Below are 16,322 nucleotides of genomic sequence, written 5' to 3' on the forward strand. Positions count from 1 at the left end.
CCACCTCTTTCAACCTCACAAACATATGCAGTTTTAATATCTGGAAAAATTTGGAATTAACTTGCTTAGAGATCTTTATATAGACAACGTCTTTGCATCCTATGAACAATTACATTCCAAATTTAACATTCCAGCTACAAATTTCTTTCACTATCTTCAAATCAGGAACTTTGTTAAACAGAACCTTCCAGATTTTCCTCATCTTGCACCCTCATCCACGCTGGAAAAATATTGCTCAATTTCAAGGAGTTAGACTCCATCTCTACAATATATAAAATCATTTTACAATCCCTTCCTTTCAAAGATCCAAGAGGACACTGGGAAAATGACCTCTCAATTAATATATCAGAAAAGGAGTGGAAAGTAGCAATGCAGAGAATTCACTCAAGCTCCATATGCAAAGCATACAATTATACAACTCAAAATTATATATCGAGCACATCTGTCTCGACTAAAACTCTCAAAATGTTTCCAGGGCATGATCCAACCTGCGAACGTTGCAACCAAGCCCCAGCCTCACTAGGTCACATGTTCTGGGCCTGCACCAAATTAACATTATTCTGGACAAAAATTTTTTATTACCTCTCAGACAGTCTTGGACTCACAATCCCTCCTAACCCATTAACAGCTGTGTTTGGGGTTCTTCCAGAGGGTCTTAAAGTGGAGAAAGACAAACAAATTGTGATTGCATTCACTACACTGTTGGCACGCAGACTTATTCTGATAAACTGGAAGAACCCAAACTCTCCTCTTTTAAGTCAGTGGGAAACTGATGTGTTATATTATTTAAAATTGGAAAAATCAAATACTCAGTTAGAGGATCTGTACAGACTTTTTTCAAAACATGTCAGGATCTAATCAGTAATATTTTAAAATAAGTTTATAAAGCACAGAGAATTTGTTAATTTAGGTATTTTACAAGCCTTAAATTTTACACGTTTGGCTTGCTCTCTCTCTCAGGGTGGGGATCGATCTGTTCTTAACATAATTCTTTTTTCTGTAAAACTTGATTGCTATGTATTGATTGTAATAAAATTAATAAATAAAAAAAAAAAATAAAAAAAAGAAGGAATTTTTCTTTAGTCGACAGAATATTATTCCGGAATAAATCAACTCAAACCTTAAATAACTTATAATATTTTGCTCTCCATAAAAATATATCCTGTCTAAATTATACAAATTAGAAATAAAGTAAACGTTAAAAGAACAAACATTCAAATTTCTTTACTCTTTTATGTAATTTTATATAAAAAATAAACTTTTGCTCTCCATAAAAATATATCCTGTCAAAATTATACAAATTCAAATATGAACATGGTGCATAACAAAACCTGGAAATATAAATAAAATTTGTTCTTTTCAGCAATAACAAATCAAATCATTTAGTTGTCTTTGCTCTTATGTCATTTTATCAGAGCTGGACGCGTGGCATCTTTTTTTGGCAACAAGTTCGTTTCTGTTTGGTGTGAGGTTCTGTGTTGTGGAGATTCTCAGGATGGACTGCAGGTGCTCATCAGTGAGGCGACTACTGTGTGCTGTTTTATTAGTCTTCATCACTGAGAAGAGCTTCTCACACAGATATGTGCTACCAAACATGCACAAGGTTCGAGCCGCATGTAGACGGAGCTGGAGCATTTGTGCAGGAATGGAGTGAATAAACTGTGTGGGCCGTGCAGTATCGTACTTTGCCTTCAGTGTGCCATTACACTGCAGCTCAATCACCTCCATCTGAATCTGCACAGGTGCAGTTTCCACATCGATGGCAAATGGGTTGCGAAACAACTCAAAGTTCTTTTTTTGTTCTTCAAAATCACCAAAGCGCGTGTGAACTCAGTGCGCAGTGCGCTCAGTTTATCAGCAAAGTGCGTATTTGGGAACACCGTTGTGCTCAACATTACTTGGCAACAGGGAAAGTGGAGCAAGTTGCACTGGTGCATTTGTGTCTCCCATAAAAGTAGCTTCACTTGAAATCACTTTGTTATTTTGCACGGGTAAAAACGTCTGCTAAAGTGTCATTCTTCTATAACTCTTCTGCTTTCTGTATCTTCTGCATTGCATTCAGGTCTTTCAGGTTATCTTGATGTTTTGTCTCATAGTGCCGTTTTAGATTAAATTCTGTAATTACAGCCACATTAGCTCCACAAATGAGACACACGGGTTTACCGGCAATGTCAGTAAACATATACTCAGCCTCCCATCGGTTTTTCAAGGCTCTATGTTCAGAATCACTTTTTCTCTAAGGCATAAGCTAGACTTCATTAACGCGGTAAGTGTTCGGCAAGGTAGCTGAAGCGCTGCATTATGGGATCTGTAGTTTATTGTGTTACCAGCGCTTCATATCCCCGGGCCATTAATAACAGTAATACAGTATATAAAATGATCTCGAGGGCCAGATATAATTACAAGCCAGACCGAATGTGGCCCGTGGGCCTTGAGTTTGACACATATGGACTAAATAGAACTTGAAAAGAAATATTTTTTCGAATGTGATCGCGCAATTCAGATTGAGTTGACGCGCACTACAGTACATCGAGCCTGCGTGCTATTGTGGTTTTGCCTGTGTGCCTCAATAAGTTACCCTCCCCTCGCTCTTACTTTTTTACCGTTCATCTAATGAATACACTGAGTATGGCTTTACCAAAACAATCATTAATCGCGAATAAAGTATCCATTATTCATAAAGCTTCAATTGGTGATCTGTCTTTCTGCGTTAACTGCATATTTTTCATACGTCTCAAACCAAGGGGATGCGAGGCTAAAATGAATCGAGAAGCGCATGTACATACTTAGTGCATCCCCTCTCGGGAATCGAACCTCGGCTAGAGGCGAAGCCTCTACTATTGCCACGGCGTGTGGTTTGTCTATTTGAGCGTAGCAGTGTAATTCGGTTTTTGTTCAGCACTCTTTCGAACTGTTGCTTTTTGTCTGCGCACTGCGTCAGTTCACGTGAGCCACTGAATATGGTTTTATATGTCACTCGCTCGCTTCTAATTGTTTCGCAGCCTTCTTAATTATACAATGTGTGTTTTCTTCTGTGATTTTTGTAGCTCTTCCTGGTTTTCTACGTAATGTGTGATTACGTGAGAGGCGTGATGATGTCACACAAAACTCTGTCCCTCACTGCTTTCGAGCTCAACTCCATTACAGTAAATGGAGAAAAATAGCTTCTAGTTATGACCATTATGCGTAGAATTTCGAAATGAAACCTGCCCAACTTTTGTAAGGAAGCTGTATGGAATGAGCCTGCCAAATTTTAGCCTTCTACCTATACGGGGAGTTGGAGAATTAGTGATCAGTCAGTCAGCGAGGGCTTTGCCTTTTATTAGTATACTAGCAAAATACCCGCGCTTCGCAGCAGAGAAGTAGTGTGTTAAAGAAGCAATGAAAAGGAAACATTTTGAAAATAACGTAACATGATTGTCAATGTAATTGTTTTGTCACTGTTGTGAGTGATGAGTGTTGTTGTCATATATATATATATATATATATATATATATATATATATATATATATATATATATATATATATATATATATATATATATATATATATATATATATATATATATATATATATATATATATATATATATATATATATATATATATATATATATATATATATATATATGTGTATATATATATATATATATATATATATATATATATATATATATATATATATATATATATATATATATATATATATATATATCTATACATATACACATATACATCTACATATATACACATACATATGCATACACACATACATACATACACACATATATATACACAAATACATATATATACATATACATACATATCTACGTATATACACACACAGCTATTTCAGATCAGTGCAATCGCTGCTTGTTAAAATGGATAACTCCCGCTCTTACGTGCAAGTCTGCGTGGATATTATGAACTATCGTATTTGTTCAAGTTCTTTTTAAATTTTAAATAGAAGGAATTTTTATTTAGTCGACAGAAATATCTTTGGTAGGAATGGTAAAAACAGCAAGGAATATTATTCCTGAATAAATCAACTCAAACCTTAAACAACTTATAATATTTTGCTCTCCATAAAAATATATCCTGTCAAAATTATACAAATTCAAATATGAACATGCTGCATAACAAAACCTGGAAATATAAATAAAATGTGTTCCTTTCAGCAATAACAAATCAAATCATTCAGTTGTCTTTGCTCATATGTCATTTTAGAGCTGGACGCCTGGCATCTTTTTTTGGCAACAGGTTCGTTTATGTTTGGTGTGAGGTTCTGTGTTGTGGAGATTCTCAGGATGGACTGCAGGTGCTCATCAGTGAGGCGACTCCTGTGTGCTGTTTTGTTAGTCTTTATCACTGAGAAGAGCTTCTCACACAGATATGTGCTACCAAACATGCACAAGGTTCGAGCCACATGTAGACGGACTTTTTTTGTTCTTCAAAGTCACCAAAGCACCGTGCAAACTCAGTGCGCAGTGCGCTCAGTTTATCAGCAAAGTGCGTATTTGGGAACACCGTAGTGACGACTTGGTTTAACATTACTTGGCAACAGGGTTGCACTGGTGCATTTGTGTCTCCCATAAAAGCAGCTTCACTTGAAATCACTTTGTGATTGTGCACGGGTAAAACGCCGCTGAAGTGTCAGATTCTTATTTAATTCTTCTGCTTTCTGTATCTTCTGCATTGCATTCAGGTTACCCTGTATTTTGTCTCATAGTGCCGTCTTAGATTAAATTCTGTAATTACAGCCACATTAGCTCCACAAATGAGACACACGGGTTCAGTAAACATATACTCAGCCTCCCATCGGTTTTTAAAGGCTCTATTTTCAGAATCAACTTTTCTCTTCAGCATCGTGTGAGCTAGCCGCAATAACTTGCAGCATCATAAGCTAGACTTGATTAACGTGGTAAGTGTTGCAAGGCAGCTGAAGCGTTGCATTGCATTATGGGATCTGTAGTTTATTGTGCTACCAGCAATTCATATACCCGGGCCATTAATAACAATAATACAGTATATAAAATGATCTTGGGCGGATATAATTACACGGGCGGATGTGGCCCGCGGCCCTTGAGTTTGACACATATGGAGTAAATAGAACTTAAAAAGATATATTTTTTCAAATGTGATCGCGCAATTCAGATAGAGTTGACGCGAACTACAGCCTGCATGCCTCAATAAGTCATCCTCCCCTCGTTCTTACTTTTTTACCGTTCATCTAATGAATACACTGAGTATGGCTTTACCAAAACAATCATTGATGGCGAATAAAGTATCCATTATTCGAGTATGTAGTTCGGGATATATATATACATATATATATACTCGCATATCGCAGCGGAGAAGTAGTGTGTTAAAAAAGCTAGAAAAAGAAAAGGGAACATTTAAAAATAACGTAACATGACTGTCAATATACAGTATTTGTTTTGTGAGTATTACTGAGTGTTGCTGTCATCAAGGATTTGATTATCATTATTTCTTTCAATCAGGTTCGTATTTGTAGGATGTGTTGTGTTCAAGTTACATTCCGTGTTTGTCAATCGTTGTAAAGATGACAGGTTTCTTTCATCGATTCGTTTCTTACTGCATCAATAAACAGCTCGTCTTCTTCTTTATCTGAGACCTGACACACTGCATGCACGGGTTTTTACACTGTCTTCCTTTAGCGGGACATTAACTTTTTCCACCGTGTGCTTTGTTTCCGCAGTAGCTGGATTTATGAATATGCTTGTATCAGACGCTTCATATTTTTTGCTGCCTTTTCAATTGTGTAATTCGGTTTTTGTTCAGCTCTTTGGAACTGTTGCTTTTTATCTGTGCACTGCGTCAGTTCACGTGAGCCGCTCGGTGTACATGCATCGAAGGTTCCCACCTGTGCTGGTGCCATCTCGTGCGATGTCCATGGCTGTATTTAATGTTACCTTAGTCCTTTCTCTTGCAGTTTCGCTGAGTTTGTGTCAAACATCCCCCTGACCATCTCATCTTCCTCTCCATAAGCACAGTCCTTCACCCGTGAATATTTAGTGGGAGTTTGCTATTGGATTGCCGCTGACAGACGGCCTTATATGGGCAGGCACTAAATTACAAACGCCAGCGGAAGCCTGTCTATGAACTTAATTTAAAGTGTAGGTTTACATCGTGCTTTGTTTCCGAAGTAGCAGAAATCATGAATATGGTTGTATATGTCACTCGCTCGCTTCTTATTGTTTCGCTGCCTTCTCAATTATATAATGCATGTCTTCCTGGTTTTCTATGTACTGCGTGATTACGTGGAAGGCGTGATGATGTCACACGAAACTCCGCCCCCACGGCGTTCAAGATCATCTCCATTACAGTAAATGGAGAAAAACAGCTTCCAGTTATGACCATTACGCGTAGAATTTCGATATAAAACCTGCCCAACTTTTGTAAGGAAGCTGTAAGGAATGAACCTGCCAAATTGCAGCCTTCTACCTACACGGGAAGTTTGAGAATTAGTGATGAGTAAGTGAGTGAGTGAGTGAGGGCTTTGCCTTTTATTAGTATAGACTAGCAAAATACCCGCGCTTCGCAGCGGCGAAGTACTGCATTAAAATTTTTATTAGGAAGAAAATTAAACCTTTTTAAACTGAGGGAAAATATTCCAATAATTATTTGTTAAGGATCTCTTTGTATGCCATGTTGTCAGTTTGGCCCTCCGGTTGTAACATGACCAAGCTGTGCGCTGAGCTTACTCTTGAGCATGCAATGTACAGTTGGCCATGTGAACAGTAATCTTGTCTCAAATCTCACAGCTTGGATTGCTGCTGTCATAATCAGTTTGAGTTTCATGGTTTGTTTCAATTACGGCAGTATTTGCAGGATTTGTTGTGTTGAAGTGACATTTGGCATCTGTCAAGCGTTGTAAGTACACAACTGGTTTCATCGATAAAATCACATCCAGCTTTTGAGAGTTTAAACATTCATAAACATCAAAGTGTCCACTACTGAAATCGTCAGCTGTGAATCTAAGATGTTTAAGAGGCATTGGCGGTTGTCGAAAGGTGTAAAATATTTGGCCATTTCGGTAAACATGAAAGCAAACAACCGAACAATTCAGCGGCAGTCATCAGCTCACATGCAGAACTATAGGTGAAGGGCTTAAGCATTTCATTCTTATAGTGCTCCTGTGTAGTATAATTATCTCCTGTACCGTCATCAGTCCACACCTTGAACCTGTCCCAGTCATTCAATACATAAGACAGAATGTTCCTCCGGATATCAAGAGTGAGCCTGATATGGCTGTGCAATATGTAACAAAGAGAATGGAAAAGGTAGGTGGTATCTCCGGGTATGGAAACCTCTCGGTAAGTGACAGTTCTTTGATCGATAGTGATCATCTCGATAGGCATGGTAAAGGGGGTTGGAATGATAAAGGAAATGGGTACCTGAGCAATATAAAGTAAGTGAAAAATACCTATACAATAACTATAATTGTAATAAACAAACAATAAAACAGCGGAGAAGCCGTGGATTAAACAGATTAGGGCTGTAGTTATCAGTAGGGAGACGTGAATCCCGTGGCAAAGCAAGGAAGGGAATGTAGAGACCGGAGCGACGGACGGTCTTATATAGGCATGCAGCCAACAACGTGGGAGGCGTTAGGATGGGGGACCCAACACCACCTCACACGGTGACCGAGGTGCAGGCTATGGACATATATATGTACGTAAGTAGGATTCAGTTAGCGTTGGGAACCCGTGTACCAAATTTCTTGAAGATGGGCCCATAAGTAACAAAGACTGTTGAAAAGTTCAATATGGCGGCCAACAGTGGCATCATACCACCGAAATAAGTACGTACATTGGTTTCAGTTAGTGCAGGGAAGCCGCCTACCAAATTTTGAGAAGATGGGGCCATAAATAAGAAAGTTCATCATGCCGGATGTTGTTGACCGTTATGACCATTACGCGTAGAATTTCGAAATGAAACCTGCTTAACTTTTGTAAGTAAGCTGTAAGGAATGAGCCTGCCAAATTTCAGCCTTCTACCTATACGGGAAGTTGGAGAATTAGTGATGTTGGAAAGTTCAATATTGCGGCCGACAGTGGTGTCATACCAACGAAATAAGTACGGACATCGGTTTCCGTTAAAAGTTCAATATGGCGGCCGACAGTGGCATCATACCACCGAAATAAGTACCAAATTTCAGCCTTCTACCTACACAGGAAGTTGGAGAATTAGTGACATTGGAAAGTTCAATATGCCATCTGACAGTGGCGTCATACCACCGAAATAAGTACGTACATTGGTTTCGGTTAGCGTAGGGAAGCTGCCTACCAAATTTCGTGAAGATGGGGCCATGAATAAGAAAGTTCAATATGGCGGACATTGTTGACCGTTATTACCGTTACGCATAGAATTTCGATATGAAACCTGCTTAACTTTTGTAAGTAAGCTGTAAGGAATGAGCCTGCCAAATTTCAGCCTTCTACCTACACGGGAAGTTGGAGAATTTGTTATGTTTGTAAAATTCAATATGGCGGCCGACAGTGGCATCATAGCACCGAAATAAGTACGTACATCGGTTTTAGTTAGCGCAGGGAAGCCACCTACCAAATTTCGTGAAGATGGGGCCATAAATAAGAAAGTTCAACATGGCGGACGTTGTCGACCATTATCAACCGTTATGACCGTTACGTGTAGAATTTCGAAATGAAACCTGCTTAACTTTTGTAAGTAAGCTGTAAGGAATAAGCCTTCTACCTACACGGGAAGTTGGAGAATTAGTGATGAGTGAGTGAGTGAGGGCTTTGCCTTTTATATATATATATATATATATATATATATATATATATATAATATATATATATATATATATATATATATATATATATATATAAAATAGCACTATATACAGTGTGTATGTACAGGTATGGGTGTTTTATAGGTCAAAAAAACCCTACACATTAGTATGTCCCTGCAGTTTGCTTCCTATATTTTAGTCTCCTTAATGCTGGTGAAACTTCTGCTTAAATTTCAAGCCATTTAACATGATTTATTTAGATGATAAAATTGGAATGAAGTAAGTCCTGCTGATCTGGCAGTAATGAACATTTGCATTAGCTAGTATTAACTGCCTAGTTGGATATTAATTACTGTAAATCTTCTTTATGTATTTTTTATTATCTCAAGTATCGGTTCATTTTTTTCACCAAGGTGCATTTTCATCTACGTTAATGTAAAAAAGAGATGTGTGGGAGTGCAAGAAAGATCCTTCAATGTTTTAATAAATTATATACTACCTTTAATTTTTGTTACATGCAACAGTAGCCTGATTCATGAGTAGTGCCTTAAATATCAGTCACACTGCCGTTCTCCTATGCTCTCAGTATAAACTTTTAAAAAATAACATGTCCAGAAGACTCTAATTTATTTCTAGCACTTAGATTTTTATAGTTTTTTGTAAGAAAATGGAACACAATGAGCACCTAATATAACACAATCCTAAAGCCTTCTGCTGTAGTGTAGAACTTCAAGTAACGAAAGATCCATACTTTACTTTTGTTGTTGTGTTAAAAATTAGACACATTTGTAAAATGACCTAAAAGCTATCATTATTTCTAGCAGTTCCTTGGTAATTTGACCTTTAAAAAAATATTCTGCAAGCCAATGGTCAAATAGTGCCCAGAGCCCATAATCTGACATTTTAAAACTTTTTTTGTCAGTAGTTGACTTTCCATGTTTCTTGCATGCTTTTTTGATTTTTTGTAATTGTATTCCAGCCATGCTAAGATGGACTGGCATTCTGTATCTAAGATGGTTCCTATTTTGTGTTTGCTAATGTCAGAAATTGCACATACCATCTGGGTCATGGTATTAGAGAAACTGGGTAAAGAAATTAATCAATGAATGTTAATTGCAGGAGTTAATTATGGCTTCTCTTATAAGGAACCCTAATGGAGTGACGGGTGGAAAAAAACACTTGAGCAAAGTATCAGATATGACTTAAATAATACGTAGGATTATATGTATTTCTAACGTATACTTTTATTCTTTGTAATGAAATCTTTGCCATCAATAAAAAAAAAATTCTCTAATTCCTTGGCACCACAATATATAAAATAATCATATTTGTATCTTAAACGTTTCTGTTGTCCTCGCTAGGGTCATCCTCAATGGGATCCATAATCACTTGCTCACCTTCCAGTGACTGGAGCAGTCTGGTTTTACACCTAAGAAGACTGTCATCGACCAGACCCTGTCATTGAGTGTTTTTATAGAGTGCAAATGCAGAGTATTGGCAGAGTTTCTCTGTAGCTTTGTCAATTTTCATAAACTATTCAACTCAGCTGATTGAGTAGTCATGTGGACATCCTGAGACTTCCTCCGAAGTTGCTAGATGCCATGGCTGTCCTGTACACTGGTACTGTGTGTGCTCTGCAGAGTGGAGCCATAACCTCTGCATTCTTCCCAGTTCCGGGGTTTGTTAGGGGTGTGTTTTTTCTCCAACTCTGTTCAGTGTTTGCATGGACTGGATTTTGGGCAGGGTCATGTGGTCCAGCGGCAGTGGGGCATCTGTTGGTGGAGATAGATTCACTGATGTTGACTTTACTGATGATGCTGTGATCTTTGTGAAGTCAATGGGGGTGGGATCTGATTGGGGCTCTCGAGAGAGGAGTCTGAGTGTCTGGGCTTGCGAGTGTCCTGGATAAAAACCAAGATCCAGGCCTTTAATGACCTTTTAGGCATTGATATCAGCAGTGTGTCTGTCTGTGGAGAGAATCTCAACCTTGTCAAGAAGTTTACTTACCTCAGAAGCAACATTCATGTCTCTGGTGACTCTTCCTATGAAGTCAGTAGATGGATTGGGAGAGCGTGGGGGTCATGAGGTCACTGGAAAGTTGTTGTGTGGTGCTCTCAAAAGCTTTGCAAGAGGATGAGGATCCATTTCTTTAGAGTCCTGGTGCTTCCTTTTTTGCTGTACGGTTGCGAGACATTGAGACTGTCCAGTGAGCTGAGACGAAGACTGGACTCCTACTGTACTGTCTCTCTTTGGAGAATCATTGGGTACCACTGGTTGACTTTGTGTCAAACAAGCAGAGTCTCACAGAGTCCTGAATGGGACATGTTACCCACATTTTAAGAGAATGTTAGTTAGAGCACTATGGCCAAGTGGAGTGATTTTGTGAGGACGATCTGGCTTTGCTGAGGTCTGAAGTGGCTGGACCAGGCCAAGGTGATGCCCACATAACACCTGGCTGCAGCAAATAGCCAATTCCAGTAAGACTGGACCTTGTGTTTGCCTGGGGGTTGCCAACCGTGATCCTGAAGCTTTCCATCATGTGGTGGGTACGGCAACATGCTGTACCGGTGCATGGTCCCCAACCTAAACTGCATTTTAAATGTCCTCCTCTGTTATCAATGCTCCTGCACAATGTCAACCTTGACTTCTTTGGTCTTTTTCATCACAGTTCATCTCAAAACTGTTCAAGATCATGGGGATCTATCCTAGATTGGTTGAAACTTTTAATAACTCTTTATAACTTTGTCTTTAGATAAAAGAAAACCCTAATATTAAGACATTAAAAAAGGTTTATGTAGTTTGATACTGATTGTTCAGTGACCACATATAAAGTGACATAAGTGTTTGAATAAATATGTTTCTTCAACTAAGAATTAATAAACCACAGCCAATGCCTGTGGACTTCAAACACAACTCATGAGAGTCAGTAGCTTGTAAAAAGTTATTGGTGGTTTTCAGTTTTTTTAGCTGTTTTTTTCTTTCTGGAGAGCAACGAATAGTGATGCAGATCAAGACTAATTCATTTGTTTGCTTGCCAAGTCATTTCTTATGTAGAATTTGGATATCTTCCATAGTGAACATACCTTTTTTCCCTTGTTTTCCTAATGTTATTTCGAAGATGTAAAGGTTAGATTAAGTTCTATTTCTTTTTAATCAGCTATCCCAAATAGTTATCTTTCATTTGAGGATAAGTATTCCAGTTTTTCAGAGTTTTTTTTTTTATTCCCTTTTTAAGTTTCCTTATTTAATCATTTATAGAAATGCAGTTTTATGATGAGACATAATAGGATTCTTTCAAGTCATTCAATGAACCTCCTTAACCTGATAACAAGGTCAATGGAATCTGGAACCAATCTTGGCAGCTTTGTGGACAATGTAGGAACCAGTCTAGGGCACACACCTCTATGCTTACTCATACTGTGCAAACATATTCTTTCTAATTTACATTGTCCATGTAGACATGGGGAGTTTGTGCAAGCTACAAATGGAGAGAGAGTTTCACACATAGCCCACGTGGAGGTCTAGGTAAGCATTTTTAATTAAACACCAGTATGCCAAATTTGCTTTTTACCCATGCAGTGTTATTTACTGTGAGAGACAAATATAGCATTCCATTTGGTAGCCTGCAGTAACATCAGCATGTTTAAAATATAAGATTACAATCATACCTACATACCTTAAAAAAAAAAAAAAGAAAAAGTTACCTAGAAAAATTAACATGACTATCAAAAATGCAAATAAACATGAAGCATCATCCCAATTATACATCTTGTTTCAAATGATACTGTATGATTCACATCTATGAATACATGGTAGCAAAACTATATTTAACACTACAAAATTGATTTTTTTTAGTAATGTTAACAACCTGAATGAACACATTGAATTTTATATTTGATACATAGTAATAACTTAATATGGTCATTTGATTGTGATTCTCTTTTTTTATGATATGGGAGCAAGAGATAAAATACATTTATTCTGCTTAAAGTACCTTTATATAATGAGAAATTCCAAGTCTTCCCTTACTTTTCCAGTCTTTTCTCTGTGTCATATGATGGGTTTATTTACATGTACATAATAAATTACAGGATTTTATCATTGACTTTCTATGCTCATGTTGGGGTTTGGAAGCATCTGTAGGAGTGAGGCTTCACACATCGATCTAAATTACCTTTGTAGCTAAAGTATGAATGCACAAAAAGCCTAAATTGACCAAAGAAGTTGGACCTAACAGGAAATGTAGCAGATTTAAAACTGGCATTCTCTATCACTTCTAGTATGATGTCATTTACCTGTTTTCCCTGTGCTTCCAGAAATTATCTTAATGTGGATTTGTTTATAAAAGTGACTGGGAAAGGTAGCTGTGTGCAGTGTGACAAAGGTTAATAAAAATGTACAGTGAGCCTGCTGGTGATGAATGAAGCGTTGCCCTTCTTGTACACTAGCATCCAAATGTGTTGTAACTTGATGTATTTATCTTGTTGAGTGTTTTAACACCTAGGATGATTCATGGTTAAGCTGACTGAACCCTCTTCACCTCAGACTGGTTAACCAAAGTATGTAATGTGCAGTTTAGTCTACTTATGATGTGTATTTTGATTGCTGCATATTGAATAGTGGTGTGCATTATTCTCATCCATCACTTTGTATAGCAAGTTTTTAATGTTCTCATGTGTGGATTTTTCTCTGGATCCTTTCTTATCCCCCTGTACACCAAAGATTATTTGTTACCCGTGTTCATCCTGTGATGAACTGGCACCCTGACCAGAGCTTGTTCCTAGTTTGCTCATCCACTTAGCAACCCTGAATTTGGAATGTAAGAATATTATGTTTTAATTATTTGCACTCCACAGGAATAGTATAATCATGTAGAGATGAAGTGCCATGTTACCTTAATGAGCAGGACCTTGGCATACATTATTTACCTAACTAGGGCACTACTAGAGACTTTTAATGGTTACAGGGAGGTTGACAAACATTATCTACCACAAACCTTAGACCTACTCTACTTTGTACACCTCTGTGGTTTTCCTCAATATTCAGGAGATCTGATAGCATGCATTTAGTTTTTACGTTTATGAACACAGCTGGTATTAAACTTTAGGCAGGAATGTTAGTCCTTTTAATCATTTCAGTTGAAATTCCTGTTGAGAAATTCTAGAGGAAAGCACATGGCATCTCACATGGAGATCATAGGTATTACTGTTTATGGAGATCATTTGATAATTCACTGTGTTACTGGAGGAAAAAAAGTTGTCAATATGACTCTTTGTGGCAGAAATTGCTTTTTCTTGCTCAATGGAATAACAGCATGAGCCGTTTATTAATTATTTTTTTTTCTATTTTCTCTTTTGCAGCACAAAATCAAAGCTTAGAAGAGGACTTGAGAACTCCTTTCAAATACTGGAATTTCACATGGACACTTGAGGCTGAATCTGATTTCACTTCAGATAGGATTTCTTCTGGTAAGTTCAAGAATATGTTCACATAAAAGTACTGTTTACATACCCCTGGTGATTTGGGATGTAGGCTTATTGTGGTGAACTTGCACCAGCTGACATTCTTTTCCACTTAGTCTGGCTTATTGTAAAATATCTCGGTCAGTTTGTTTGCTATATACACAATGGCTGATTTCTGAAAGTCTTGACAATGCAAAAATCAGCGATAAGCCACTGTATGTTTTCCTTGCTTCATTTGAAGGTTTTAAGTTAATATATATTCCTGTGATTTTAAATATCCTAGTCACTTTTGGAATCTGCTAATGATTTGCAGTTGTACTACTAGCCATAAATTGTTTTGTCAGTTGACAAAAATGAAGGGCTGTTTGATCCAGTTTCTCAAATTTGGAATTGATAGATGTTGCATTAATGGAATGGAACTGTATAACCTAAACATGATGTGAAACTATAGAAAATAAATTGGTTATATTGCAAAGTATTCCAAGGAAATATTCAACAAAATGTAAGCATCAATGCTGTTTTTCTTTCTGAATAGACTAGTTTAATCAATGAACGAACATCCTCCCACCATTGTTTAAATTATAGTTTACCATAAGAACACCATTAAAATACTGGTTGTTGAAACATGTTGCCTATGTGGAAAGAGATTACTCCGGGCCACAGCAAGTATGAATTTGTCCCTAAACAACAAACAATTCTGACAATAGTAGTACTTCGTAAATAGAACAGTGTGGGGAGTAAGCAGCCACCAGACAGCATTAAGTACTAACCTCTGCAGATATAAATGGAACCACACAAATTAAAGTTGATTTGCCACATCTGGGATGGGTGCCCTGATGTATCTCAGAGTACTGTTATAAAACATGGCAAATTTCCTGTGATACAGTATACTGTATGAACCAACACGGGGAAATCGTTGTTTACCCAGGACATTCTAGCTTTAGGTCTGGGATGAAGATAACAAAGAAGCTGCAGTGTTAACAGACGTTCCTATTTGGAAGCCCTGAGGTTTTGCTGTGTGTAGGTCTCCCAGGAGTGATTTTGAGGATGCCCCTGCAATTGCCCTTGAGTGAGATTAAATTTTTTTTTTTTTTGTGTAGTGAACTTAAAAATGGCAAGTAAGGTGTTGAAATATATTTCCAGACAAAGAGGAAATGACACCTGAAAACAAAGAGGATGGAAGTTCAGCATTCAGCTTTGAAGGATTATAGATGAGTGAGCCAACATGCATGGCCTATAAGGCCTAAATTTTTTTTTCACACAACTATAGAACTCTCAAATGAATTCTACTACAGGTGTAATGTGCAAAAAGAGATGAAGAGCAGAATAAGTTGAAACCAAAAATCTGTGCTTTCATGTGCAGTGTATTATTTAGCAGCATAGCATGATGCAGATAGAACATCAAGAAATCAACTAGGTGTGAACTTATCTCTACATGGTTATTTCACTGAAGTGCTAGTCAGCTCGCTCTATCTTATTACATACTATATTTTTAAGGCAAAAATTTCAAATTGCTTTTTAGAGAACCATTATAAAAATACATCCAGCAGAGTGCTGTCTTCTCACCTTGTCTTTTGTTAAAATTAAAGTAGCTAACTTCCTGTCTAATGAACTTGAATAACAGTCCTTTGGGATTTATGACATTCTACAAAATCTAGAACCATTGAACATGTACGTTAAGATATTTTTATTGACTACAGCAATGCATTACACATAATTGTCTTTCTCTGTGTTTATGGCAAGCTGATTGTAATAAGAGGTCTGTGGTTAAGTGGGTTTTTCAACAAATAATCGAGTCCCAGAGTTTACATGCTCCAATCAGATGTCGATGACTGTATGCTTATGCTCAGTCTAGGCTTGATTGGGGTGTTTGGCTGATCGTGGATTCACGTGCAAATGTGAGTGGATCAGTCAGGTGCCTCATTTACCCACTGGAGTAGGTGGAGGACCACACCTGCATCTGAGGAAACGAGCAGCAGACCTGTACTTAAATGCGTGGGACTGGTGAAGAGGATCTCCAAACTACAAAAAAATACTACAGGAATGAGTAGTTCCATCCCCGTTTTGCAGTGTCTTCCATGAGA

The 16,322-nt window shown here is 37.6% G+C and overlaps 1 protein-coding gene across 3 annotated transcripts in view; it reads left to right on the forward strand.

The window, feature by feature from the left end:
• The window catches only part of alk (ALK receptor tyrosine kinase), a 1,762,427-nt gene that overhangs the window by 755,199 nt on the left and 990,906 nt on the right, over window positions 1-16,322 (forward strand). For 2 of the 3 annotated variants that reach the window (XM_039748331.1, XM_039748332.1), the window contains exon 2: window positions 14,137-14,244. The exons of the other annotated variant lie outside the window; for it this stretch is intronic. In XM_039748331.1, coding sequence (XP_039604265.1) covers window positions 14,137-14,244 — 108 coding nt within the window. The remainder of the gene's footprint in view (window positions 1-14,136; window positions 14,245-16,322) is intronic. 3 annotated transcript variants of the gene reach the window in all.

Source organism: Polypterus senegalus, chromosome 3, assembly GCF_016835505.1.
Source record: "Polypterus senegalus isolate Bchr_013 chromosome 3, ASM1683550v1, whole genome shotgun sequence".
Taxonomy (NCBI): Eukaryota; Metazoa; Chordata; class Cladistia; order Polypteriformes; family Polypteridae; genus Polypterus; species Polypterus senegalus.